This window comes from Phyllobates terribilis, unplaced genomic scaffold, assembly GCF_046119375.1.
Source record: "Phyllobates terribilis strain yellow unplaced genomic scaffold, ASM4611937v1 Scaffold_9__5_contigs__length_417890890, whole genome shotgun sequence".
NCBI classification, from domain to species: domain Eukaryota; kingdom Metazoa; phylum Chordata; class Amphibia; order Anura; family Dendrobatidae; genus Phyllobates; species Phyllobates terribilis.
The window spans coordinates 411,564,570-411,592,103 of record NW_027362769.1 but is presented as its reverse complement, the minus strand read 5'-3'; the positions used below and the strand labels follow the sequence as shown (position 1 = coordinate 411,592,103).

Here is a 27,534-nt window from a genome sequence, read left to right as displayed (position 1 = left end):
GAGAAAGTTCCACAAAGTCAACTATCACTGCAGCCCTCCACCAGTCGAGCCTTAATAGCAGAGTGGCCCGACGGAAACCTCTCCTCAGTGCAAGACATATGAAAGCCCACATAGAGATTGCTCAAAAACACATGAAGGACTCCCAGACTATGAGAAATAAGATTCTCTGGTCTGATGAGACGAAGATAGAACTTTTTGGTGATAATTCTAAGCGATATGTGTGGAGAAAACCAGGCACTGCTCATCACCTACCCAATACAATCCCTGCAGTAAAACATGGTGGTGGCAGTATCATGCTTTGGGGGTGTTTTTCAGCTGCAGGGACAGGATGACTGGTTGCAATTGAAGGAAACATGAATGCGGCCAAGTACAGAGATATCCTGGATGAAAATCTCTTCCAGAGTGCTCGTGACCTCAGACTTGGCCGAAGGTTCACCTTCCAACAAGACAATGACCCTAAGCACACAGCTATAATGACAAAGGAGTGGCTTCAGAACAACTCTATGACCATTCTTGACTGGCCCAGCCAGAGCCCTGACCTAAACCCAATTGAGCATCTCTGGAGAGACCTGAAAATGGCTGTCCACCAACGTTCACCATCCAACCTGACGGAACTGGAGAGGATCTGCAAGGATGAATGGCAGAGGATCCCCAAATCCAGGTGTGAAAAACTTGTTGTATCATTCCCAAGAAGACTCATTGCTGTACTAGCTCAAAAGGGGGCTTCTACTCAATACTGAGCAAAGGGTCTGAATACTTATGACCATGTGAGATTTCAGTTTTTCTTTTTTAATAAATTTGTAAAAATTTCTACATTTCTGTGTTTTTCAGTCAAGATGGGGTCCAGAGTGTACTATAATGAGAAAAAAATGAACTTTTAGAATTTACCAAATGGCTGCAATGAAAAAAAGAGTGAAAAATTTAAAGGGGTCTGAATACATTCCGTACCCACTGTATTTATTTTTTATCTTTCTTTCTCTTTCAGGGTCGCTTGACTAAGCCTATCATCGGGATTTTCTCCAGGGAAGGAGAGAGTCAGTATTCCTGGCTGGTGAACGCGCTTATACCGGATCCTTTCAGAGATAATGTTCCTAAGTTCAGACCCTGTTTCATTAGTAATGAAGGATCCCAGCAGTTCGGTGAGGTCGCATCTCAGTGCACATTCGCTATACTGTATCACTGCAATCCGAGGGCCAGTACAAGTGCGACCAATGTAATGGGATCCCTATATGATAAAGAGCTGGATCATCTCTCCTCTAGACTTGGTAAGAGATGGATTATTATCTTCTGGAGAGTGATGTCCTGTGTATGTTGAGGAGCTGGAGTACCTCTCTTCCTCTCTTCTAGATTTTGCGAAAGATGGAGGATTGTTTTAATGAGAGTTACAGTCCTACTTATGATGATTAGTGATGAGCGAATATGTTCGAAATCCGATCGCAAAGGTTAAATTCCACATGAATATGGCACATTCGGATTCGCGATTGGAAACACGAGCATTTTTTTCTTAAAATCAGCAAAAAAAACTCTTACACTCCGTGAAAAAGTGCGGGAAAATTATTGCGGTGCAACTAAAGTATTTTTAACACTTTGGCTAGCATAGTGGTGGTGTATGATGAATGAGGGGACATGTTTGATGAGGGGAGGGGTGGCGAGCTGGCAGGAGCTGAGAGCAGCGCCGTGCTAACGTGTTTGTAATCTTTTTTTCTTTTTCTTCTAACTTTGTGTGCAAATCGCGGCTAGCCAATCAGGGCGCAGGACGGATCCACACTGCCCAGACACAAGGGCTTGTGCCATTGGCTGCTGAAATCACATGTCCTCTGTATATAAAGAGCGGACATGTTCTCTGAGCGGCATTTTCTGCTTGTAAGTGATCACAGACTCTGCTGCTGGCCGCTACTCCTGTATACTGAGAGATATTAGCTAGATTCATAGACGGCTGATTGTAAGTCAGATAGTTTAGATAACAAGTGTCCTGTGTGTCTGTGTCTTTTTTTTTTCTTGTGCCATTACTGAGGTCCACACAAAGACAGCAGGGCCCATTTCATAGAACTATGTTGTGCACCGGTTGTATTGTGCTCAATGCACGAGTATCCCTTAAAAATATCTATTTTTTCACTTGCTAATGTGATAGAGCAAGCAAGCCCTACTAGCCCACCTTTACATTTTGTTGCATTGAAACTCAGCTGTACGCAGAGCTCCAGAGTGCAGAGTATAAAAATCAATTTTTTTTTTAATCTGCTAATGTGATAGTGCAAACTATAGTAGCCCACCTTATCATTTTTGAGGGGTTAAATTCAGCTGTATGCACAGTAAAAAAAAAAATCTATTTTTTTCTGTTGCTAACCAGAGTGAAATTTTTTTTTTTCTTTTTGTGACAAACGTGAAACACTACGTCGTACGTCACCTTCTCATTCTATGGCGTTGAAATTCAGCTGTTTTAAGAGTAAAAAATTCTAATTTTTCTGTTGCTAACCAACAGAAAACCTGTGACAATCGTGATACAGTCTGCCATAAGCCACCTAGTCCTTTTGTGGCAGTGAAATTAAGCTGTACGCAGATGTAAAAAAAACTTTTTTTTTCTGTAAGTCTAGTGATGGGCGAACCCGAACATCAAAGTTCGGCGTCCGTACCGAACACCTACTCTTAAAACACGGACCCTGAACACGGACTTCCTCAGGAACTCCATGTTAATGTTCAGGTACGGATATTTCCCGCTCTGTCACTTGGGTGACAGCGCAGGAAACGCAGGTTCTGATCGCGGTAATTGCATTACCGCGGTCAGAGCACTGTGATATCATGCTAACAGTTGCCATAGCTGTGACAGTGACCTGCGGTAAATAGCTTACTGCGGGTTATAGGCGCTAGCTGATGGTACTACTACCACCATCAGCCGGCGCATGCTACCATAGGAAACAGCGAGCACAAACGCCGCTGGATGGGAGCAGTAGTCTCCCATCTGCCGACGTCTGTGCTGTTGCTGAAAGTAAAAAAGTTAAAATTAATAAAAAAAAGTTCAAATAAAAATAAAACACATTATAATCACCTATACCTTTGCTCGGATGTTCGCCGCCCCTGCAAAAAATAAAAAATAAAAAAACACCATATACTCACCTTACAGGTTATCCCCGAAGCCCATGATCACCAATAATAAAAGTAAAATAATAAACCAACCTCATCCTTACCTTTCCAACACAGTCCAAATAGTAAGGGTCCAACGAAGATCCCATGAACAAAACAATCACATTGTAAAATTATCTACACTGCTCAAAAAAATAAAGGGAACACTTAAACAACAGAATATGACTCCCAAGTAAATCAAACTTCTGTTAAATCAAACTGTCCACTTAGGAAGCAACACTGATTGACAATCAATTTCACATGCTGTTATGCAAATGGAATAGACAATAGATGGAACTTATTGCCAATTATCAAGACACCCTCAATAAAGGAGCGGTCCTACAGGTGAGGACCACTGACCACATCTCAGTACCAATGCTTTCTGGCTGATGTTTTGGTCACTTTTGAATGTTGGTTGTGCTTTCACACTCGTGGTAGCATGAGACGGACTCTACAACCCACAGAAGTTGCTCAGGTCGTGCAGCTCATCCAGGATGGCACATCAATGCGAGCTGTGGCAAGAAGGTTTGCTGTGTCTGTCAGCGTAGTGTCCAGAGGCTGGAGGCGCTAGCAGGAGACAGGCCAGTACACCAGGAGACGTGGAGGGGGCCGTAGGAGGGCAACAACCCAGCAGCAAGGCCGCTACCTCCACCTTTGTGCAAGGAGGAACAGGAGGAGCACTGCCAGAGCCCTGCAAAATGACCTCCAGCAGGCCACAGATGGGAATGTGTCTGCACAAACGGTTAGAAACCGACTCCATGAGGGTGGTATGAGGGCCGGACGTCCACAGATGGGGGTTGTGCTCACAGCCCAACACCGTGCTGGACGCTTGGCATTTGCCACAGAACACCAGGATTGGCAAAGTCGCCACTGGCGCCCTGTGCTCTTCACAGATGAAAGCAGGTTCACACTGAGCACATGTGACAGACGTGACAGAGTCTGGAGATGCCATGGAGAGTGATCTGCTGCCTGCAACATACTTCAGCATGACCGGTTTGGCAGTGGGTCAGTAATGGTGTGGGGTGGCATTTCTTTGGAGGGCTGCGCAGCCCTCCATGTGCTCGCCAGAGGTAGCCTGACTGCCATTAGGTACCGAGATGAGATCCTCAGACCCCTTGTGAGACCATATGCTGGTGCGGTTGGCCCTGGGTTCCAGGAGACCATCCGCAACCTCATCAGGAGCATGCCCAGGCGTTGTAGGGAGGTCATACAGGCACGTGGAGGCCACACACAATACTCAGCCTCATCAGGAGCATGCCCAGGCATAGTAGGGAGGTCATACAGGCACGTGGAGGCCACACACAACATTCAGCCTCATCAGGAGCATGCCCAGGCGTTGTAGGGAGGTCATACAGGCACGTGGAGGCCACACACAATACTCAGCCTCATCAGGAGCATGCCCAGGCGTTGTAGGGAGGTCATACAGGCACGTGGAGGCCACACACAATACTCAGCCTCATCAGGAGCATGCCCAGGCATAGTAGGGAGGTCATACAGGCACGTGGAGGCCACACACAATACTCAGCCTCATCAGGAGCATGCCCAGGCATAGTAGGGAGGTCATACAGGCACGTGGAGGCCACACACAATACTCAGCCTCATCAGGAGCATGCCCAGGCGTTGTAGGGAGGTCATACAGGCACGTGGAGGCCCCACACAATACTCAGCCTCATCAGGAGCATGCCCAGGCGTTGTAGGGAGGTCATACAGGCACGTGGAGGCCACACACAATACTCAGCCTCATCAGGAGCATGCCCAGGCGGTGTAGGGAGGTCATACAGGCACGTGGAGGCCACACACAATACTCAGCCTCATCAGGAGCATGCCCAGGCGTTGTAGGGAGGTCATACAGGCACGTGGAGGCCACACACAATACTGAGCCTCATCAGGAGCATGCCCAGGCCGTGTAGGGAGGTCATACAGGCACGTGGAGGCCACACACAATACTCAGCCTCATCAGGAGCATGCCCAGGCGTTGTAGGGAGGTCATACAGGCACGTGGAGGCCACACACAATACTCAGCCTCATCAGGAGCATGCCCAGGCATTGTAGGGAGGTCATACAGGCACGTGGAGGCCACACACAATACTCAGCCTCATCAGGAGCATGCCCAGGCATAGTAGGGAGGTCATACAGGCACGTGGAGGCCACACACAATACTCAGCCTCATCAGGAGCATGCCCAGGCATTGTAGGGAGGTCATACAGGCACGTGGAGGCCACACACAATACTCAGCCTCATCAGGAGCATGCCCAGGCATTGTAGGGAGGTCATACAGGCACGTGGAGGCCACACACAATACTCAGCCTCATCAGGAGCATGCCCAGGCATAGTAGGGAGGTCATACAGGCACGTGGAGGCCACACACAATACTCAGCCTCATCAGGAGCATGCCCAGGCATTGTAGGGAGGTCATACAGGCACATAGAGGCCACACACAATACTCAGTCTCATCAGGAGCATGCCCAGGCGTTGTAGGGAGGTCATACAGGCACGTGGAGGCCACACACAATACTCAGCCTCATCAGGAGCATGCCCAGGCATAGTAGGGAGGTCATACAGGCACGTGGAGGCCACACACAATACTCAGCCTCATCAGGAGCATGCCCAGGCATTGTAGGGAGGTCATACAGGCACATAGAGGCCACACACAATACTCAGCCTCATCAGGAGCATGCCCAGGCGTTGTAGGGAGGTCATACAGGCACGTGGAGGCCACACACAATACTGAGCCTCATCAGGAGCATGCCCAGGCGTTGTAGGGAGGTCATACAGGCACGTGGAGGCCACACACAATACTCAGCCTCATCAGGAGCATGCCCAGGCATTGTAGGGAGGTCATACAGGCACGTGGAGGCCACACACAATACTCAGCCTCATCAGGAGCATGCCCAGGCATTGTAGGGAGGTCATACAGGCACGTGGAGGCCACACACAATACTCAGCCTCATCAGGAGCATGCCCAGGCGTTGTAGGGAGGTCATACAGGCACGTGGAGGCCACACACAATACTGAGCCTCATCAGGAGCATGCCCAGGCATTGTAGGGAGGTCATACAGGCACATAGAGGCCACACACAATACTCAGTCTCATCAGGAGCATGCCCGGGCGTTGTAGGGAGGTCATACAGGCACGTGGAGGCCACACACAATACTCAGCCTCATCAGGAGCATGCCCAGGCGTTGTAGGGAGGTCATACAGGCACGTGGAGGCCACACACAATACTCAGCCTCATCAGGAGCATGCCCGGGCGGTGTAGGGAGGTCATACAGGCACGTGGAGGCCGCACACAATACTGAGCCTCATTGTGACTTGTTTTAAGGACATTACATCACAGTTGGATCAGCCTGTAGTGTGTTTTTCCTCTTTAATTTTGGGGGTGACTCCACATCCAGGCCTCCATTGGTTAATAAATGTGATTTCCATTGATGATTTTTGTGTGATTTTGTTGTCAGCACATTCAGCTTTCTACAGAACAAAGTATTCAATGAGAAGATTTCATTCATTCAGATCTAGGAGGGGGTATTTCAGGGTTCCCTTTATTTTTTGAGCAGTGTATATATCTAAATATCTATCTATATATCTATTTTCTATCTATCTATAAATCTATCCATGTATCTATTATCTATCTACAGTTGTGCTCAAAAGTTTACAGACACCGGCAGAATTTTTCCTTTCTTGACCTTATTTGAGAGAATATGAATGATAACAAAAAACCTTTTTCTCCCCTCATGGTTATTGGTTGGGTGAAGCCATTTATTGTCAAACTACTGTGTTTTCTCTTTTTAAATATTAATGACAACCAAAAACATCCAAATAACCCTGATCAAAAGTTCACATACCCTGGTGATTTTGGCCTGATAACATGCACAGAATTTGACACAAATGGGTTTGAATGGCTACTAAAGGTAACATCCTCACCTGTGACCTGTTTGCTTGTAATCAGTGTGTGTGAATAAAAGCTGAGTGAGTTTCTGGGATCCAGACAGATTCTTGCATCTTTCATCCAGTCACTGACGTTTCTGGATTGAGAGTAGAGATGAGCGGTGTTCGACTAGAACTGTTCGCCAATCTCAAATTCGAGCTGTTTTGGGCGGTGTTCGAGTCGCTCCAGGAACGCGAACGATTTGCAAAAAATTTGGCTGTTCGAGGTTATGTTCGATAACTGTTCCTGCACCAAAAGCGTGTCCTGCGTGTCTGGCGCTATTTAGAGCACCAATCATGCAGGGATTGTCTGCCACTCACTGTAATGCCACAGCCATGGTGGTTGTGGCATTACAGTGGTTGCCCAAATCGATGGGAACAGTGCCAACAGTGAAACAAGAAAAGCCGGCAATTCAGCAGCGGCATACACCGGTACCCGACAATTTAAAACAGAAATAATAGAGCATCACACATAGATTAGATAGATAGAAACATGTCAGTCACATATATAAGAAGTACTGTGACAGTGTTGGTTACTGTACTTGTCATTTAGTGTTAAAGGATTTAAAAAATATATATATTAGTGTTTTCATGCACCGTCTCTTTCAAAAAGCCGGCCGGCAATTCAACAGCCGCATACACCGGTACCTGACAATTTAGAACAGAAAGAATAGAGCATGACACATAGATTAGATAGATAGAAACATGTCAGTCACATATATAATAAGTACAGTGATAGTGTTGATTACTGTACTTGTCATTTAGTGTTAAAATAAAGGATTTATTTTAAAAAAAATTGTCGTGGGGTTCCCCGTAATTTTAGTCTCTAGCGGAGGTTAAGCAGATGGCTGGGGCAGATGTTTGAAGCCTGGGAAGGGGGTAATACCCATTGAGCTTCCCAGGCTACTAATATCAGCCCCCAGCTGAATACCTAGCCTTTAGTAGCTATTAAAATGGGGGACCCCCAAAAAAATGACGTGGAGTCCCCCCTATTTTAATAGCTAGCAAAGGCTAGGCAGACAGCTGGGGGCTGATATTAATAGCCCAGGAAGGGTGCCATGAATATTGGCCCCCTCCCAGGCTAGAAACACCAGCCGTCAGCCGTCCCAGAAATGGCGCATCCATAGGATGCGCCAATTCTGGCACTTAGCCTCGCTCTTCCCACTGCCCTGTAGCGGTGGCAGTGGGGTAATAGGGCTGGGGTTGCTGTCAGTTTATAATGCCAGCTGACATCAAGCCCAGGTTAGTAATGGAGAGGCGTCTATAAGATACCCCCATTACTAACCCCATAGTCAAAGTTAAAAAAAAATACAAACACCCAGAATAAAGTCCTTTAATTGAAATAAACACACAATTCTTTATTGTTCTAAATTAAACCATCCTTACCATCACGCCCATTCCAGCTGAAGCCAATGTCTTCTGCAATAAAAGTAAAATAATAAACCAACCTCACCCTTACCTTTCCAGCCGAAAGCTGCCATCCAGCTTGCCATGCCGCAGACACTGAGAAGCGCAGGCATGCTTGCGCTCCTCAGTGTCTCGCTTTGATGGCATCCAGATGAGCCGAGTTCATGTCCAATGAACTCAGCTCACCTCATGCACGTCACTGACAGCGTGGGAAAATTCTCCTGCGCTCAGCGCTTGAGCAGGAGAATTCTCCCACGCTGGGATGGCATTGAGATGACAGGCTGGATGGCAGCTGAGCCCTGCCATCCAGCATGCCATCCTTCATAGACACTGCAGAGCGCAGGCAATTCTCCCACGCTGTCAGTGACGTGCATGAGGTGAGCTGAGTTCATTGGACAGGAGCTCACCTCGTGCACATCACTGACAGCATGGGAAAATTCTCCTGCGCTCAGCGCTTCAGCAGGAGAATTCTCCTACGCTGGGATGGCATTGAGATGACAGGCTGGATGGCAGCTGAGCGCTGCCATCCAGCATGCCATACTTCATAGACACTGCAGAGCGCAGGCATGCTTGCGCTCTGCAGTGTCTCTGAAGGATGACAAGCTGGATGGCAGCGCTCAGCTGTGATTCAGCCTGTCATCTCAATGCCATCCCAGCGTGGGAGAATTCTCCTGCTCAAGCACTGGGCGCAGGAGAATTCTCCCACGCTGTCAGTGACGTGCATGAGGTGAGCTGAGTTCATTGGACATGACCTCGGCTCATCTTTATGCCGTCACAGCGAGACACTGAGGAGCACAAGCATGCCTGCACTTCTCAGTGTCTGCGGCATGGCAAGCTGGATGGCAGATTTCGGCTGCGATCCAGCCTGTCATGTGAATGTAGCAGAGCTGAAGCTGTTGTGGGAACCATGGAAAGGTAAGGATGATGTTGCTTCATTATTTTACTTTTATTGCAGAAGACATTGGCTTCAGCTGGAATGGGCATGATGGTAAGTATGGTTTCATTTAGAACAATAAAGAATTGTGTGTTTATTTCAATTAAAGGACTTTATTCTGGGTGTTTGTGTTTTTTTTTTAACTTTGACTATGGGGTTAGTAATGGGGGTGTCTTATAGACGCCTCTCCATTACTAACCTGGGCTTGATGTCAGCTGGCATTATAAGCTGACATCAACCCCAGCCCTATTACCCCCTGCCACCGCTACAGGGCAGTGGGAAGAGCGAGGCTAAGTGCCAGGCGCATCCTATGGATGCGCCATTTCTGGGGCGGCTGAGGGCTGGTGTTTCTAGCCTGGGAGGGGGCCAATATTCATGGCACCCTTCCTGGGCTATTAATATCAGCCCCCAGCTGTCTACCTAGCCTTTGCTAGCTATTAAAAGAGGGGGGACCCCACATCATTTTTTTGGGGATCCCCCATTTTAATAGCTAGTAAAGGCTATGTATTCAGCTGGGGGCTGATATTAGTGGCCTGGGAAGCTCCGTGGGTATTACCCCCTTACCAGGCTTCAAACATCTGGCCCAGCTGTCTGCTTACCCTCCGCTAGAGACTAAAATTACGGGGAACCCCACGCCAATTTTTTTTTTATTAAGTCCTTTATTTTAATACTAAATGACAAGTACAGTAACCAACACTGTCACTGTACTTCTTATATATGTGACTGACATGTTTCTATCTATCTAATCTATGTGTGATGCTCTATTCTTTCTGTTATAAATTGTCGGGTACAGATGCTGAATTGCCGGCCGGCTTTTTTAAAGAGACGGTACATGAAAACACTATTATTTTTTTTAATTAATCCTTTAACACTAAATGACAAGTACAGTAAGCAACACTGTCACTGTACTTCTTATATATGTGACTGACATGTTTATATCTATCTAATCTATGTGTGATGCTTTATTCTCTCTGTTCTAAATTGTCAGGTACCGGTGTATGCCGCTGCTGAATTGCCAGCCGGCTTTTTTAAAGAGAGTGTCTTCTGAGCAGTTTGTCAGCTTTTGGACACCTTTGAAGGTGTTTTCTATGTGTTTCTATGTGTTTTTGTTTGCCTGCCATTGGTTTTAACGGTGTTCGACGGTGTTCGACGAACAGTTCCACGAACATCCCGGTGTTCGATGAACCGAACCGAACCCGAACACTACGGGGGTGGCTCATCACTTATTGAGAGTCTTGAGGAAAGCAAAAGAATTGTCAAAGGATTTACGGGAAAAGGTAGTTGAACTGTATAACACAGGAAAGGGATACAAAATAATATCCAAGGAATTGATAGTGCCAGTCAGCAGCATTCAAACTGTGATTAACAAATGAAAAATCAGGGGCTCTGTAAAAACCAAACCACGGTCAGGTAGACCAACAAAAATTTCGGCCACAACTGCCAGGAAAATTGTTCGGGATGCCAAGAAAAACACACAAATAACATCAGCTGAAATTGAGGACTCTCCGAAATCTAGCGGTGTGGCTGTTTCAAGATGCACAATAGGTCAACAAGGCCTATGATGTAAGGAACACCAATCCTTCTGTAAAATACGTAGGTGGATCGCTGATGTTTTGGGGATGTGTTAGCTACAAAGGCACAGAAAACTTGGTAAAAGTTGCAGGAAAGATGAATGCAGCACGTTATCAGCAAATACTGGAGGAAAATTTACACTCATCAGCCTGAAGTTACGCATGGGACGTACTTAGACTGTTAGGTGTCGGGCATTTGCTGGATTCAAAATGGGTCCAGAACCTTCTGTGGTTTCCCATTCTGGTCCAGCCAGGGCTGATGCTGCACAGCGTTGTCATCAGTCCCGACGCTTAGCTGGTCCACAAGATGTACAGGTTGTCTCTTGAGTATTTGTGCCTAGCAGCATGAAGCATAGGTTGCGGAGGGAGACAGGGCTGCTAAAGCCTAAGTCCAGGATTCTCTGTATTGAGCATGCCCGTGACTTGGCGGACCGTGATTGGTGGTTTGGGAGTCAGCTGATCCGGTGACCTGGCATCGCCCGATTGGTCGCGGGTGACGTCACCAATGGTGCGATGGCGGGCAGGGCTTAATCTTTAAAAAGCCCGCCCACAAACATGGTGGCGCGCTCTGATCATTGAGCAGTGACGGTGTTGTGTGGACACTTGGTCTCTTGGGCTCCACGTGTGCTTTAGTTTCTGCATTTTTGGAAATGTGGAGACTCCTGGTTGGGTTTCCTTCGTGTGTGTTACCTGCAGCAGTAGGCCTCTGAGACCGGCAGGCGTCCACTTACTTTATATCAACTACCCGTGTTACTATCCTTAAATTTTTGCACCAATGCTACTCTATGAAGCTGAATTCTCTGCCATCTAAGTGTAGCTGAGCATAAAAGCAGGTTGAGCTCTTGCATGTGGTATCAGGGCTCCCAGCACAGCAGACCTACATGGCTCCCTCACCCACCTTGTCTTAATTTGAAGTTAAATTCAAAGCTGTAAATGCTGGCAAGACCCTGATACCTCATGCATGGCCCAGACCCTGATACCTCATGCATGGCCCATGGCTGATTGCTGTTGTGCCATTATAAAATCTGTACTGTGGGTCAATTGAGGCCACTTTCCTGGTGTCTAATTTGATCTGTTTTGGCAGCTTTTGGGCCCATTTGAAGGTGTTGTGTATGTGTTTGGTTTTGCCTCCCATTGGATCCAATGGGGTTTGGATATGTTCGACAAATAATTTGGCAAATATTGCAAATTCGGCTATCAGGAATCGAACCGAATATTGAAATGTTCACTCATCTCTTATTGTGGCGATCGGTGAGATATGCAGTTATTAATCCAGTGTGATCATGGTGACCAGTTATTTGTGCTCTCTGCACAGGGAAGAAGAACGTCATTGTGGTGATAGATGACCTGGATGACAGCAATGAAAGCCAAAAAAAACTAATCCTAGAGAATCATCTGAGTATCAGAGAACAGGCCCAAGATCTTTTCCTTATCAGCAACAAAGAGAAGTCATCATATGAACAGAACCGTCAAACAATGGAGAGGGCACAAGTAGAGCGGAAACTTCAGCTGCTGCGAGACTTTGTATCGAAGTTGAACACCGGTATTATAGTCACATTAATCTATTACCTTTGGGGAATATCCATAATCAGATTACAAAATATTACCATCAGCATTTATTTAACTTCTGTTAATTTGCTTCTGCAGAACAACAATTCCACATCGATGAATCCTGTGTTCTTGGAAAAGGTGGCTTTGGGACAGTCTACAAGGGGTCATTTAACGGCACAACTGCTGCAATTAAAAAAGTCATCTGTGACGAAAACATGAGAAAACACATACTGCTTGAAGTGGTAGTAACCATGTAAGCCAGCGGTGGGGAACCTCAGGCCTATGGGCCATTTATGGCCCTCAATGACCTTTTACCCGGCCCCCGGCCAGATTCCTGGGGACTGTAGTGCTTGGGCTGGCAGCTGTATTATGATATTCGCCGGCCCATTCATTTCTTCTTGCTCTGTGAGCACAGACATGCAGTGTTCACTACTCAGCACTGACGCGCGTGCAACGAAAGGTTACGTCCTGACACCAGCGCCACTATCAGGACGTACTTTGTGGACGGAGTTAGTGCACAATTTATAAGTTTACTGAAGGATGGTATAAATATCCAAATGGCCCATGGCCGAAAAAAGATTCCCCACCCTTGATGTAAGTGATGTGATCTGTCAAGGAGCCATGAGTGTAGAAGAAACCAGTGCTGAACTCTGGTGCTTAAGGTCTGCCAATAGAAGTGAATTGCGGGGCAACGCGACAGGTACATGCAAATAATACGTTTTTATTTTTTTAACCTAACGTTCTGGTCGGAAGAGACAGTTTTAGAAAAGATGAGGCCTCGGGCAAAGTTATAAGTGTGGCACCAAATGCTGCTATACTGTACAAACCTACATTCACATTTAGTTAATTCAGAAGAAGGTCTTTCTGTGATCTTCAAAGATCATGGAAAGCATCTCTGCTCCGGACAGTGCTCTCCTCCTCTCTTGGCATCTTTGGCTCTTCTGCATTAATTAGGCCGCAAAATGTCATCACATCACCTAAAAACGGCATTACACTTTTCTCTCTGACATCATGGGGTTGCATTATGACACGTAAGTTGTTGCGCCCCCGGGGCCGTGGGGTACTCGGCAGCCGGGCCCTCAGATGCTTGGGGGATATCACGGTGGCTGGCCCGGTCCATGGCCCAGGGCGGACAACTGAAAAGAGGGGAATGTATATTGGGATAATAGGTTTGTAAATGATCGTGACGCCACCTGTGGTGTCTGGTGAGAATCATCAGCGATGCGGCAGTCCACTGAGGCCGGTGTTAAGGCAGCTTGCGTGGTATAGCTCCCCACAGGTGGAGCAGGGCCTCAGGGCAGCGGGGATGTAAGGATGCAGGGATGCAGGACAGAGGTGACCCAGCCGGGTTGGAGTAAGAACAGGGACAGACACGATAGTCACTTCAGTACCTTTTACTGATAGAAATTCAGGCACGTCTCGGAGCACTGTAGGGTGAGGGGTGCACGTCCGGATTCTCCCCAGTGAGCGGGTATAGGGCCTCCTGTTTCTTGCCTCTCTGTAGTAAGTCTCTCACCTGCCTGGAGCTAGGCCTAACTTGGTTTCTGTTCTGCACCTGCTGACTTGGTGATAGGGCCTTCTGTTGGAGATCACTCTCCCTATTCTCTGGGGTCTCCATGATTCGTGACCCTGGTACATATCAGCTTTTGGTGATCCTGGGACGCCAGGGGTTCCGGTTGTTTTCTATTGGTCATGAAGATCCACATAGACTCAGACCCGGTGTCCGGTATATGCTTCAGGGGTGAGCTTGTAAAGCTCCTCTGCCCTCTATGTTACTTTCTTCCACTTGCCTTCGGCCCCGCTCGGGCCCTCACTGGGCTTCAGGGCTACTGGAGGCCTAGCTTGCCTCACACAGCAGCCTGCGTGCAGCTACATCCTGTCTTTCTACAGACTGAACACTGACTCCTTCTGTGTCTGAGCAGGAACTGCTGAATCACTCAGCTGCCTGGCTCCACCTTCCCTTTATATATCCCTATCAGGGCTCCCTCTGCTGGTATGAGGTGGAAGGTGGAGGTGTTTGCATGTAGTGAGGGCCTCTTGTGGAGAAATCCTTTAATGCACCCCTCTAGGATCTGTGGTACCAAGCGCAGCTGGGTGCCACATTCCCACCTAGCAAAGCTCAGCACTACCAGGCTGAAGTACATTTTTATAGCAACAACAAAAACAATAATAACACTTCCCTTTATGGGAGGCACCATCTTAAACGTTACAATGTATACATCATATAATACATGGCAATAAGCAACCTCAAAAGTCCAAATCTCTTCCTTTGAGGTCACTTAAAGGGGCACTCCAGGGAGCACAAATATTTACAAGGAAAAGTCTTTGGGCTGCTCAAAGTCCTCAGCCGCAGAGTGCATGTATATAGACCCTCACGGGTAACTGGAAATAAGAAAGTGTCCATTTGGAAGGCAAAATCACAAATTAAGAAATAAATATTCATGAAAATGCACAATATATGCCCCAGGGGCAACTATTTACAGGCAGAGACTCTCTATTCTCGCTCCGCAGCACCAGTCATTTGTCCCAGTACAATGGCGGCTCTGTGTCTGCCGGTCATAGAGTACATGTCCAAGATACCGCATATTTTCCGTTTAAATCCAGACAGGGTATCTGGTTTGTCACTGTACTGGGGGAGCCACTTCACCCCCGGGATATACAGTAGGGCCATAGGTATGAAAGGGGTTACAGGCCCTGCTGGTGGAGCGGCTGCTTCGGCCTGCTCAGCGTCGGGCGCTGGTTGAACATCAGGGCCATTAACCGGTATTACGGCGTCGGGCGGTTCCTCGGACATTCTGGCGCCCCCCTAGCGAACCGTGGCCTACCTTCTTTTCTTTTCTTCCGGTAGGCCGCAGCTCCGCAGGTGACGGTCTTCTTCAGGACCTTGCGTCGCTTGCGTCCTACGTCAGAGCGTTCAGCGATGCTCCTTCCAGGACCTGGTGCTTCCTGGTTTGACGTCGAGGCGTGGGGCGTGTCCGGGACTTCGCACGCTTTTGCAGGTATGCCCCTCAGTTTCCCATGGTTACGCCCTTCTTCTCGCTCGGCGGACCAACAATGGCGGCAATATTCACCACTGTTTAGCGTACACAGTTTTTAATTAAAGGCGCACAGTACCCGGTGGCAACGGGCATAACACTCCGTCGTTGCAGCAGGCACGCAATCCTGTTCGTGACACCAGAAGTTGTCGCGCCCCCGGGGCCGTGGGGTACTCGGCAGCCGGGCCCTCAGATGCTTGGGGGATATCACGGTGGCTGGCCCGGTCCGTGGCCCAGGGCGGACAACTGAAAAGAGGTATATTGGAATAATAGGTTTGTAAATGTTCGTGACGCCACCTGTGGTGTCTGGTGAGAATCATCAGCGCTGCAGCAGTCCACTGAGGCCGGTGTTACGGCAGCTTGCGTGGTATGGCTCCCCACAGGTGGAGCTAGGCCTCAGGGCAGCGGGGATGCAGGGATGCAGGACAGAGGTGACCCAGCCGGGTCGGAGAAAGAACAGGGACAGACACGATAGTCACTTCAGTACCTTTTACTGATGGAAATTCAGGCACGTCCCGGAGCACTGTAGGGTGAGGGGTGCACGTCCGGATTCTCCCCAGTGAGCGGGTATAGGGCCTCCTGTTTCTTGCTTCTCTGTAGTAAGTCTCTGACCTGCGTGGAGCTAGGCCTAACTTGGTTTCTGTTCTGCACCTGCTGACTTGGTGATAGGGCCTTCTGTTGGAGATCATTCTCCCTATTCTCTGGGGTCTCTATGATTCCTTACCCTCGTTCGTATCAGCTTTTGGTGATCCTGGGACATGTAGTTCGCCAGGGGTTCCGGTTGTTTTCTACTGGTCATGAAGATTCACGTAGACTCAGACCCGGTGTCCGGTATATGCTTCTTGGGTGAGCTTGTAAAGCTCCTCTGCCCCCTATGTTACTTTCTTCCACTTGCCTTCGAACCTGCTCGGGCCCTCACTAGGCTTCAGGGCTGCTGGAGGCCTAGCTTGCCTCACACAGCAGCCTGAGTGTAGCTACATCCTGTCTTTCTACAGACTGAACACTGACTCCTTCTGTGTCTGAGCAGGAACTGCTGAATCACTCAGCTGCCTGACTCTACCTTCCCTTTATATATCCCTATCAGGGCTCCCTCTGCTGGTATGAGGTGGAAGGTGGAGGTGTTTGCATGTAGTGAGGGCCTCTTGTGGAGAAATCCTTTAATGCACCCCTCTAGGATCTGTGGTACCAAGCGCAGCTGGGCGCCACATCAGTGACTAGGCCTCAAGGGACCTCATGACATTGGGAGACACATTACAGACTAGACCTCACATGAGCACATGACATCAGAGTGATGCATTGCAGTGACCAGACCTCACGGAACGTGCTGGAGCAGGGAATGGTTCTAGCAAGGTGACTATAATCTTTTTTATTTTTTAACTCCTGCCAGGACCTTTAGAATCCAGCAAAATATTTGCTAACTGTCTGCAATATTATTGAATTTGTGCTAAGTTAATCACACACGGCACATATTCATGACTTATACAGTATGTGTATTGTTAGAGTAAATATCACTTTAACTCAAAGTTTCTAGAATTCAGTTTCTGGCCGATGTGAACGGAAGAAATGCACAGGCATGTGATTACCAACAATCTCCGGGGACTTTCCCAGAGTGTTCATATATTTATACTAGAGATGAGCGGATCAGGCGAAAAACAAAATTCGCCTCTTCATGCAGATTTCCCCCAAAAATTTATTTTGCGGAGAAGTTATTCTCTGCAAATGTAATCTTTATTTATGCTCTCCACTCCCTCTACACTCTACAGCATAATAAACGTAGAATGTAAAAAATAATAAAAAAAAATCTTTATATTCACCTTACCGCTCACCTCTCCTGCCTCTCCGCTCCTCACGTCACCTGTCTGGTCCTCTTCGCATCTTCTGATCAATGCCGCTTGCACTTAAATCCCCGGGCCTCTCACGCTGAGCTAGGAGTTCTGAATTTGAGGAGACCAGAGATGATTCTGCACTTGAGTGCACAAGGTCACAATGCACGCCGTGACATCATGATGCCGTGACTTTTGTGTCTTTTCACGCACTCCTGCAGAACCCTCACAACTGAAAATTTCTGTACAAACGTCGGCAATCTGAAGATAAGGCATAGACCAGATGGGTGACACGGAGAGGCCAGAGAGGTGAGTATAAAGGTTTTTTTTACTTTTTAACATTTTGATGGGCTTTTGTACTTCAAAAAAATGGCTGCCATTACCAGTCATTCATCTGTAACTGTGCGAATGTGGATTTTTTCAAAATTTGAGTGCAATTATTTTGAAGGTCTGAAGACATGAACCTCCTCCTTACCATAACTGTATATATGTATGTTTCTCTATAAAGGAAATTGCAGCATCCTAACATAGTGAAGTGCCTAGGAGCCACAGAGAAGGACGGAATCATCCTCCTGGTCTTGGAGTATATTCCTGGAGCAAACCTACATGATGTCCTGCACAACCAGGAATGTCCTATAAAGGTAGGAGCTGTATGCTTCATCACCGGGATGACTATGACTGTGCTGATTGCAGATGAGGAGGAACATTCATCAATTATCTACAGCAAAAAGCCTTCCCCAAATATCACTGACATCAAAGGAGCATAAATACGACTTAGATCATGTGCAAAGATTAATAATGTGTGCAGATCCACAACTGTGTATGTGTAGAAGGGGTGTGGTCTTATATGTGATCACATGTCATTATACCAGTGATGTCATCAACAGTGGGTGGGGCTGACAACCTCTCACACATGGTATACAAGCTGGTTGTCAGCAGTGATTGATGAGCTGGGGCGTATTATAAAGTGTGAGGAACTTATGTGCATCTATTGGAAAAAACTAGTTATGTACAGTGGGGAAAATAAGTATTTGAACCACGGCGGATTTTGCAAGTTTTCCCACCTACAAAGAATGGAGAGGTCTGTAATTTAAGAAAAAAAATCCAGAAAATCACATTGTATGATTTTTACATAATTAATTTGCATTTTATTGCATGAAATAAGTATTTGATCCAATAGAAAAACAGAACTTAATATTTGGTCCAGAAACCTTTGTTATAATTACAGAGGTCAGACGTTTCCTGTAGATCTTGACCAGGTTTGCACACACTGCGGCAGGGATTTTGGCCCCCTCCTCCATACAGATCTTCTCTAGGTCTGTCAGGTTTCAGGGCTGTCGCTGGGCAACATTGAGTTTCAGCTCTGCCAAAGATTTTCTATTGGGTTCAGACATGGAGACTGGCTAGGGCACTACAGGAGCTTGAAATGCTTCTTACGGAGCCACTCCTTAGTTGCCCTGGCTGTGCGTCTCAGGTCATTGTCATGCTGGAAGACCCAACCACGACCCATCTTCAATGCTCTTACTGAGGGAAGAAGGTTGTTGGCCAAATTCTTGCTATACATGAGCCCATCCACCCTCCCTTCAATACGGTGCAGTCGTCCTGTCCCCTTTGCAGAAAAGCACCCCAAAGTATGATGTTTCCCCCACCATGCTAAACAGTTGGGACCGTGTTCTTGGGGTTGTACTCATCCTTCTTCCTCCAAACATGGCGAATTCTATTTTGGTCTCACTTGACCACATGACCTTCTCCCATGCCTCCTCTGGATCATCCAGATGGACATTACATAGTAACATAGTTTTTAAGGTTGAAGGAAAACTAGGTCCATCTAGTTCAACACATACGTAACATGTTGATCCAGAGGAAGGCAAAAAAAAACCATGTGGCAAACGCTAAGCTCCGCACTGGGAAAAAAAATTCCTTCCTGACTCCACATACAGCAATCAGACTAGTTCCCTGGATCAACGCCCTATCAAGGAATCTAGTATATATAACCTGTAATATTATACTTTTCAAGAAAGGCATCCAGGCCCTTCTTAAATTTTAGTAGTGAATCACTCATTACACATCATGCGGCAGAGAGCTCCATAGTCTCACTGCTCTTACAGTAAAGAATCCCCGTTTGTGATTATGATTAAACCTTCTTTCCTCCAGACGTAGAAGATGCCCCCTTGTCCCCGTCTCAGGCCTCAGAGTAAAAAGATCAGTAGAAAGGTCTTTGTACTGTCCCCTCATATTCTTGTACATAGTTATAAGATCACCCCCAAGCCTTCGTTTTTCCAAGCTAAATAACCCCAAGTGTAATAACCTGTCTTGGTATTGCAGACCCCCCAGTCCTCTAATAACCTGTCTTGGCATTGCAGACCCCCCAGTCCTCTAATAACCTGTCTGGGTATTGCAGACCCCCCAGTCCTCTAATAACCTGTCTTGGTATTGCAGACCCCCCAGTCCTCTAATAACCTGTCTTGGTATTGCAGACCCCCCAGTCCTCTAATAACCTGTCTTGGTATTGCAGACCCCCCAGTCCTCTAATAACCTGTCTTGGTATTGCAGACCCCCCAGTCCTCTAATAACCTGTCTTGGTATTGCAGACCCCCCAGTCCTCTAATAACCTTGGTCGCTCTTCTCTGCACCCGCTCTAGTTCAGTTATGTCTTTCTTATACACCGGAGACCAGAACTGTACACAGTGTTCTAAGTGTGGTCGCACTAGTGACTTGTATAGAGGTAAAATTATCTTCTCCTCATGAGCATCTATGCCTCTTTTAATGTATCCCATTATTTTATTTGCCTTTGCAGCAGCAGCCTGACACTGGCCACTAAACGTGAGCTTGTCATCCACCAATACCCCCAGGTCTTTTTCAGTGACAGTTTTGTCCAGTGTTTTACAATTAAGCATATAATTATACATTTTATTTCCTCTGACCAAGTGCATTACCTTACATTTATCCCCATTAAACTCATTTGCCATTTATCAGCCCAAGCTTCTAGTTTACATAGATCCTCCTGTAATATAAAATTGTCCTCCTCTGTATTGATTACCCTGCAGAGTTTAGTGTCATCTGCAAATATTGAAATATTACTCTGTATGCCCCCTACAAGGTCATTAATAAATATGTTAAAAAGAAGTGGGCCCAATACTGACCCCTGTGGTACCCCAATACTGACCCCTGTGGTACCCCACTGTTAACTGTGACCCAGCCTGAGTGTGTTCCATTAATAACCACCCTTTGTTTCCTATCACTGAGCCAGTTCTTAACCCACATCCATATATTTTCCCCTATCCCCATTGTTCTCATTTTATGTATCAACCTTTTGTGTTTAACCGTATCAAAAGCTTTTGAAAAGTCCATATACACAACATCCACTACATTTCCTTGGTCCAGTCCAGAACTTACCTCCTCATAAAAACTGATTAGATTAGTTTGACAGGAACGGTCCCTCGTAAACCCATGTTGATGTTGGGTCATGAGGTTATTCTTCTTCAGATACTCTAGTATAGCATCTCTTAGGAAACCCTCCAGGATTTTACCCACAGTAGAGGTTAAGCTTACCGGCCTATAATTTCCATGTTCAGTTTTTGTCCCCTTTTTGAATATTGGCCCCACATTTGCTATACGCCAGTCCTGGGGTACAGACCCTGTTATTATTGAATCTTTAAAGATTAAGAATAATGGTCTATCTATGATATTACTTAATTCCTGCAGTACTCGCGGGTGTATCCCATCCGGGCCCGGGGATTTGTCACCTTTAGTGATTTTTAGACACCGCTGTACTTCCTGCTGGAAGAAAGTGACATCTAATGAAAAATGTTTGATATCACTGATCATGTTTTCTGTCATGCAATTTTCTTGTGTAAATACTGTTGAAAAAAAATCATTTAGCATATTGGCTTTTTCCTCATCCTCATCCACCATTTCACCCAGACTATTTTTAAGGGGGCGAACACTATCATTTTTTAGTTTCTTACTATTTATGTAGTTAAAGAATACTTTGGGATTATTTTTACTTTCTCTGGCAATGAGTCTCTATGTCTCTATTGCACAGCTTCTGGATACCCACAGTTGCGGTATAAACTTCCCAGAGCAGATTACATGGGATAACAAGCTTTTACTTCCCAAAACATGAGGTAAAGGAAAAAAACGCACAGTCACACAGAACTGCACCAGGAAGTAAGAACAAAACAGAAAGTACACGAGAGATTTTTTCTTTTTTTTTTTTTACTTTTTTTCTTTTACCATACAGTAAACAAGGAAACTTTACACAACATCGCCATCTACTGTCAGATCAGCATAAAGCCCTCCTTCACACAAACAAAGAAGTCCACAACTGTTGCATATACCAACACCCTTTCTCAACAGTAAGGACTTATTCAGTCAAACCTAATTTCTTCATTAGTCTCTGATGTTTTTCAGCATTCAATGCCTTTGTGAAAATGTCTGCCGTCAAACCTTCAGTTGGACAATATTCTAATTTCAGGATTCCTTGTTTCTGATGGTCCCTCAAGAAATGATACTTCACATCAATGTGCTTGGTTTTTGGGTTAACTCTTTCAATCTGAGCAAGAACAAGACATCCCTGATTGTCCTTATTTATTTTTGTTGGTTCCAACTGTGCTTGTCCTAGGTCTGTTAGCAATTGTCTTAACCATAGAACTTCTTGACTCGCATGTGCTGCTGCAACATATTCTGCTTCTGTTGACGACAGCGTTACTATTGATTGTTTTTAACTAGTCCAACTAATTGGTCCACCTGAGCGAAAGAAAAGATAGCCACTGGTAGATTTTCTGTCAGTTGAATCTCCAGCCCAATCTGCATCAACGTATCCAGTTAAAATGCATTTATCACTTGTAAGCAATTTCAGTTTAACATTGCTGGTTCCTTTCAAATAATGTATTACTCTCTTCACAGCATTCCAATCCGCTTTATTTGGCTTGGACACTTTTCTATTCAGAATTCCTACTGCTGCTGCAATGTTTGGCCTTGTGACAGTCGCTAGATGCAGTAATTTTCCTATCGCCATTCTGTACTCTTCATTATTTGGTAACACATTTTTCTCACTACTCATCTCTTTAAGATAATAAGTTTCCATTGGAGACTTTGCTGGTTTTGCATCCTTCAATCCAAATGTTTCGGTTATGTCTTGAATCATGTGATTTTGATTAAGTAGGAAACTTCCATCTTCTTCTCTTTCTATCTGTATTCCTAAGTACTGTTTCACATTTCCCAAGTCTTTGATCTGGAAATGTTGATTCAGGATTTTTAGTATGTCCTCTTTATGCCTTTCCTTTTCAAAACAAACTAAAATGTCATCAACATATATGAGTACATAGATCCATCTGTCCATTAGTCTTTTTGTGTACAGGCAAGGATCAGCTTTGCTTCTTTTAAATTTTTCATTTGTGAGCACCTCCATGATTTTATCATCCCATGCTTTAGCAGCTTGTTTTAAACGGTATATACTTTTCTGTAATTTGCAAACCATGTTTGGGTTACTTTCATCTTTGAATCCTGTAGGTTGTTCCATGTAAATATCTTCTGTTAAACTTCCATTCAAAAATGCTGTCTTTACATCCAGATGTTTCAGTTCCATTTGTTTCATTGCTGCAACTGCAAACAAAGTTCTTATTGTAGTATGTTTGACAACTGGACCAAATGTTTAATCATAGTCTTCTCCATATTTTTTGAGAATAACCTTTAGCTACGAGTCTTGCTCGGTATCGTTCAGCTGTGCCATCTGTTTGGTACTTTACTTTAAAAACCCATTTACATCCTATAGCTTTTCTTCCTTCTGGTAATTCTATTAGTGTCCATGTTTTTGAGTCATGCATGGATTTTATTTCTATTTCTGTTGCCTCTATCCATTTATTGGCTTCTTTGGGAAGTCGAGATATGTCTTCCCAAGAGGTAGGCTCATAAATTTTACTTGTACTTGCCTTGTATGAAAGGCGTATTGGTGGTTTTCATTTGTTTTCTCTTATTGAACATATTGGTTCTGTGTCTGTTTGTAGTTGTATATCTTCACTTTCAGTATTCTGTTTTTTATAAATTTCAACTTCTTTTTTTCTCAGATGTTCCTTCAGCAATATCATTGCTGTTTTTCTTATTTTTTGTTTCCAGTGAAATCATAGTGTCTTCATTTAGATCCTCAATGAATGTCACACTGTTACTCACCATAACTTTCTGTTTTGGGATCTAGCATTCTATATCCTTTGCAATTTTCACTATATCCAACAAATAATCCTTCCATGGATCTGTTTTGAAGTTTGGAACGTTTTTCTCTTGGAATGAATACAAAAACTTTACAACCAAAAACTCTTAAATGATTTACACTTGGTTTCATACTATGCCACAGTTCATGTTTTTTTTTCAGTTTTCTAGAAAAAAGATGATTCTGTAGATATGTAGCTGTCATTGCTGCTTCACCCCAATATTTCTCTGATAGTTTGGAATCTGTCAGCATACACCTTATCATTTCAGTCAGAGTTCTGTTTTTCCTTTCTGCTACTCCATTTTGTTCAGGTGTGTATGGAACAGTCTTTTGATGCTCTATACCATTTTTTCTTAAGTAGTTTTCTATTTGGTGTCCTGTGAATTCACCTCCATTATCACTTCTAATGACAATTGGCTTCCTCTGAAACTTGCTATTCGACTTTTTCACGTAGTCTACTAGTTTATTGAAAACTTTGCTTTTGTTCTTGTTCATGTACAGTACAGACCATGACTATGAAAATTGTACATTCACACTGAAGGCATCAAAACTATGAATTAACACATGTGGAATTATATACTTACCAAAAATGTGTGAAACAACTGAAAATATGTCTTATATTCTAGGTTCTTCAAAGTAGCCACCTTTTGCTTTGATGACTGCTTTGCACACTCTTGGCATTCTCTTGATGAGCTTCAAGAGGTAGTCACCGGAAATGGTTTTCACTTCACAGGTGTGCCCTGTCAGGTTTAATGAGTGGGAATTCATGCCTTAAAAATGGGGTTAGGACCATCAGTTGTGTTGTGCAGAAGTCTGGTGGATACTCAGCTGATAGTCCTACTGAATAGACTGTTAGAATTTGTATTATGGCAAGAAAAAAGCAGCTAAGTAAAATAAAACGAGTGGCCATCATTACTTTAAAAAATGAAGGTCAGTCAGTGTGACTGTCCCCAAGTGCAGTTGCAAAAACCATCAAGCGCTTCAAAGAAACTGGCTCATATCAGGACCGCCCCAGGAAAGGAAGACCAAGAGTCACCTCTGCTTCTGAGGATAAGTTTATCCGAGTCACCAGCCTCAGAAATCACGGGTTAACAGCAGCTCAGATTAGAGACCAGGTCAATGCCACACAGAGTTCTAACAGCAGATACATCTCCTCAACAACTGTTAAGAGGAAACTTTGTGCAGCAGGCCTTCATGGTAAAATAGCTGCTAGGAAACCACTGCTAAGGACTGGCAACAAGCAGAAGAGACTTGTTTGGGCTAAAGAACACAAGGAATGGACATTAGACCAGTGGAAATCTGTGCTTTGGTCTGATGCGTCCAAATTTGAGATCTTTGGTTCCAACCACCGTGTCTTTGTGCGACGCAGAAAAGGTGAACGGATGGACTCTACATGCCTGGTTCCCACTGTGAAGCATGGAGGAGGAGGTGTGATGGTGTGGGAGTGCTTTGCTGTTGACACTGTTGGGGATTTATTCAAAATTGAAGGCATACTGAACCAGCATGGCTACCACAGCATCTAGCAGCGGCATGCTATTCCATCCGGTTTGCGTTTAGTTGGACCATCATTTATTTTTCAACAGAATAATGACCCCAAACACACTTCCAGGCTGTGTAAGGGCTATTTGACCAAGAAGGAGAGTGATGGGGTGCTACGCCAGATGACCTGGCCTCCACAGTCACCAGACCTGAACCCAATCGAGATGGTTTGGGGTGAGCTGGACCGCAGAGTGAAGGCAAAAGGGCCAACAAGTGCTAAGCATTTCTGGGAACTCCTTCAAGATTGTTGGAAGACAATTTCCGGTGACTACCTCTTGAAGCTCATCAAGAGAATGCCAAGAGTGTGCAAAGCAGTCATCAAAGCAAAAGGTGGCTACTTTGAAGAACCTAGAATATAAGACATATTTTCTGTTGTTTCACACTTTTTTGTTAAGTATATAATTGCACATGTGTTAATTCATAGTTTTGATGCCTTCAGTGTGAAAATCTTTAAATGAGAAGGTGTGTCCAAACTTTTGGTCTGCACTGTATGTGACTATGTATTTTGAGTAGTCATCTATAAAAGTCACCATATATTTATTGCCTCCTAATGTAATCACTTTTCTGGGTCCACATACGTCAGTATGCACCAAATCAAGTGGTCTTGGCTTTTCGCTTCACTTTCTTTAGGAATAGATATCCTTGTGGTTTTGGATTTTATACAACATTCACATCTCACGGTAATTGAGCAATCAGATATCAATAGATCCTTTGTCAATTCTTTCCTTTGCAGCTCCATTATACTTTCAGGATGTCTGTGTCCTAGACGTCTATGCCACATGTGAATACAATTCTTGTGATCATGTGTACACAACTTCCTCTGTTCCTTTAATGTGTCTAGATGATATAATTGTTCATCTGCCTTGACATTGGCTATTACCTTGTTTCCTGCTAGGATTGTACACTCATCATCTTTGAATTTTACAGTAAGTCCTTTAGCTGTTAGACGTTTTACAGATAACAATCCTCCTTCTAATCCTGGAACATATAACACATCCAGTACAAGTATTTTTGAATCATGCCCAAACTTGTTAGAACAGTTTAGAATTCCTTGTCCAACACCTTCTGCAGTTATTTTGCTTACATCTGCAAGATAAATGGCTTCCTTCTTATTTAAATTAAGTTCAGTAAAGAAATTTTTATTACTTGTCATGTGACTTGTTGCTCCTGAGTCAATAAACCAACCCAACGATGATTTCTTATCAGTCACTTAAAATTTGCCATTCCAATTATTTTCACATGAATCAGAAATTGTGTTTTTCACCTTCTGTGTATTCTCTTTATGATGTAATTTTTGTTGTTCTGGTTTCCATATAGTGCAGTCTTTCTTTAAATGTCCTTTTTTCTTACATCTGAAACATTCTCTTGTCTCTTTATTATAGGGTATTTTTGATACTGTAGCTTTAAGAGCATTTCCATTATCTTTTTCAGTAGAAGAATCATTTATTTGTTCTTTCCTTCTTTGATATTCATCTATGAGTCTGGTCTTCACAAACTCTAATGTAATGTCTGTTTCAGGTCTTGTCTCTAGTGCATTTATTAAAGCAGTATATGAATCCGGTAAACTGCACAATAATATTGCTGCTACATGGCTTTCCTTAATATATTCACCAATTGATCTCAGCTGTGATATCACTTCCATAATAGAGAATATATGCTTCTGCATGTCATTGTCTGCACTTAGTCTCATACTGTAAAGCTTTCTTAGCAGAAATAACTTGTGATTTAAGCTGGGTCTTTCATGTAGCTTTCTTAGTGCTTCCCACAATCCCTTTGCTGTATCTTCATTCCTTATGTGGATTAATTGAGCATCATCCACTAATAGGCTGATGCTGGCTCTTGCTTGTCTATTTTTCTTATCCCATGTCTGATTATCCTCATCAGGTCTATCTGTAGTGATTACTTCCCATAAACCATCTTTAGACAATAACATTTCTACTTTGAACTTCCATAACTGATAATTCTCATTATTCAGCTTAGCTACTGTGAGTTTTAGCTCTGTGCTACTTGTCATCTTTAACTTGTCTTACTTGTTTGGAGACAATTGTACTGAAGAATTCTTCTGCATTCACCAGGGTCTTGCTGAGAGTTCCGGTGTCCTAGGTGTCTGGGGTTCTTGGTGCCTGGGGTCCTCGTGCCTGGGCCCATGACCTGTTGCACAGCTTCTGGATACCCACAGTTGCGGTATAAACTTCACAGAGCAGATTACATGGGATAACAAGCTTTTACTTCCCAGAACATGAGGTAAAGGAAAAAAACGCACAGTCACACTGTACCGCACCAGGAAGTAAAAACAAAACAGAAAGTACAAGAGAGATTTTTTTTTTTACTTTTTTCTTTTACCATACAGTAAACAAGGAAACTTTACACAACAATGCCATCTACAGTCAGATCAGCATAATGTCCTCCTTCACACAAACAAAGA

The 27,534-nt window shown here is 44.7% G+C and overlaps 1 protein-coding gene across 1 annotated transcript in view; it reads left to right on the top strand.

Annotated features, from left to right (window-relative positions):
- The first annotated feature begins 974 nt into the window (after positions 1-974).
- The window catches only part of LOC141162672 (serine/threonine-protein kinase mos-like), a 31,683-nt gene continuing 5,123 nt past the window's right edge, over positions 975-27,534 (top strand). Inside the window, exons 1-4 of the mRNA XM_073649023.1 lie at positions 975-1,265; positions 12,269-12,496; positions 12,601-12,757; positions 17,871-18,003. Of these exons, the coding sequence (XP_073505124.1) occupies positions 1,217-1,265; positions 12,269-12,496; positions 12,601-12,757; positions 17,871-18,003 (567 nt within the window). The 5' untranslated portion in view covers positions 975-1,216. The remainder of the gene's footprint in view (positions 1,266-12,268; positions 12,497-12,600; positions 12,758-17,870; positions 18,004-27,534) is intronic.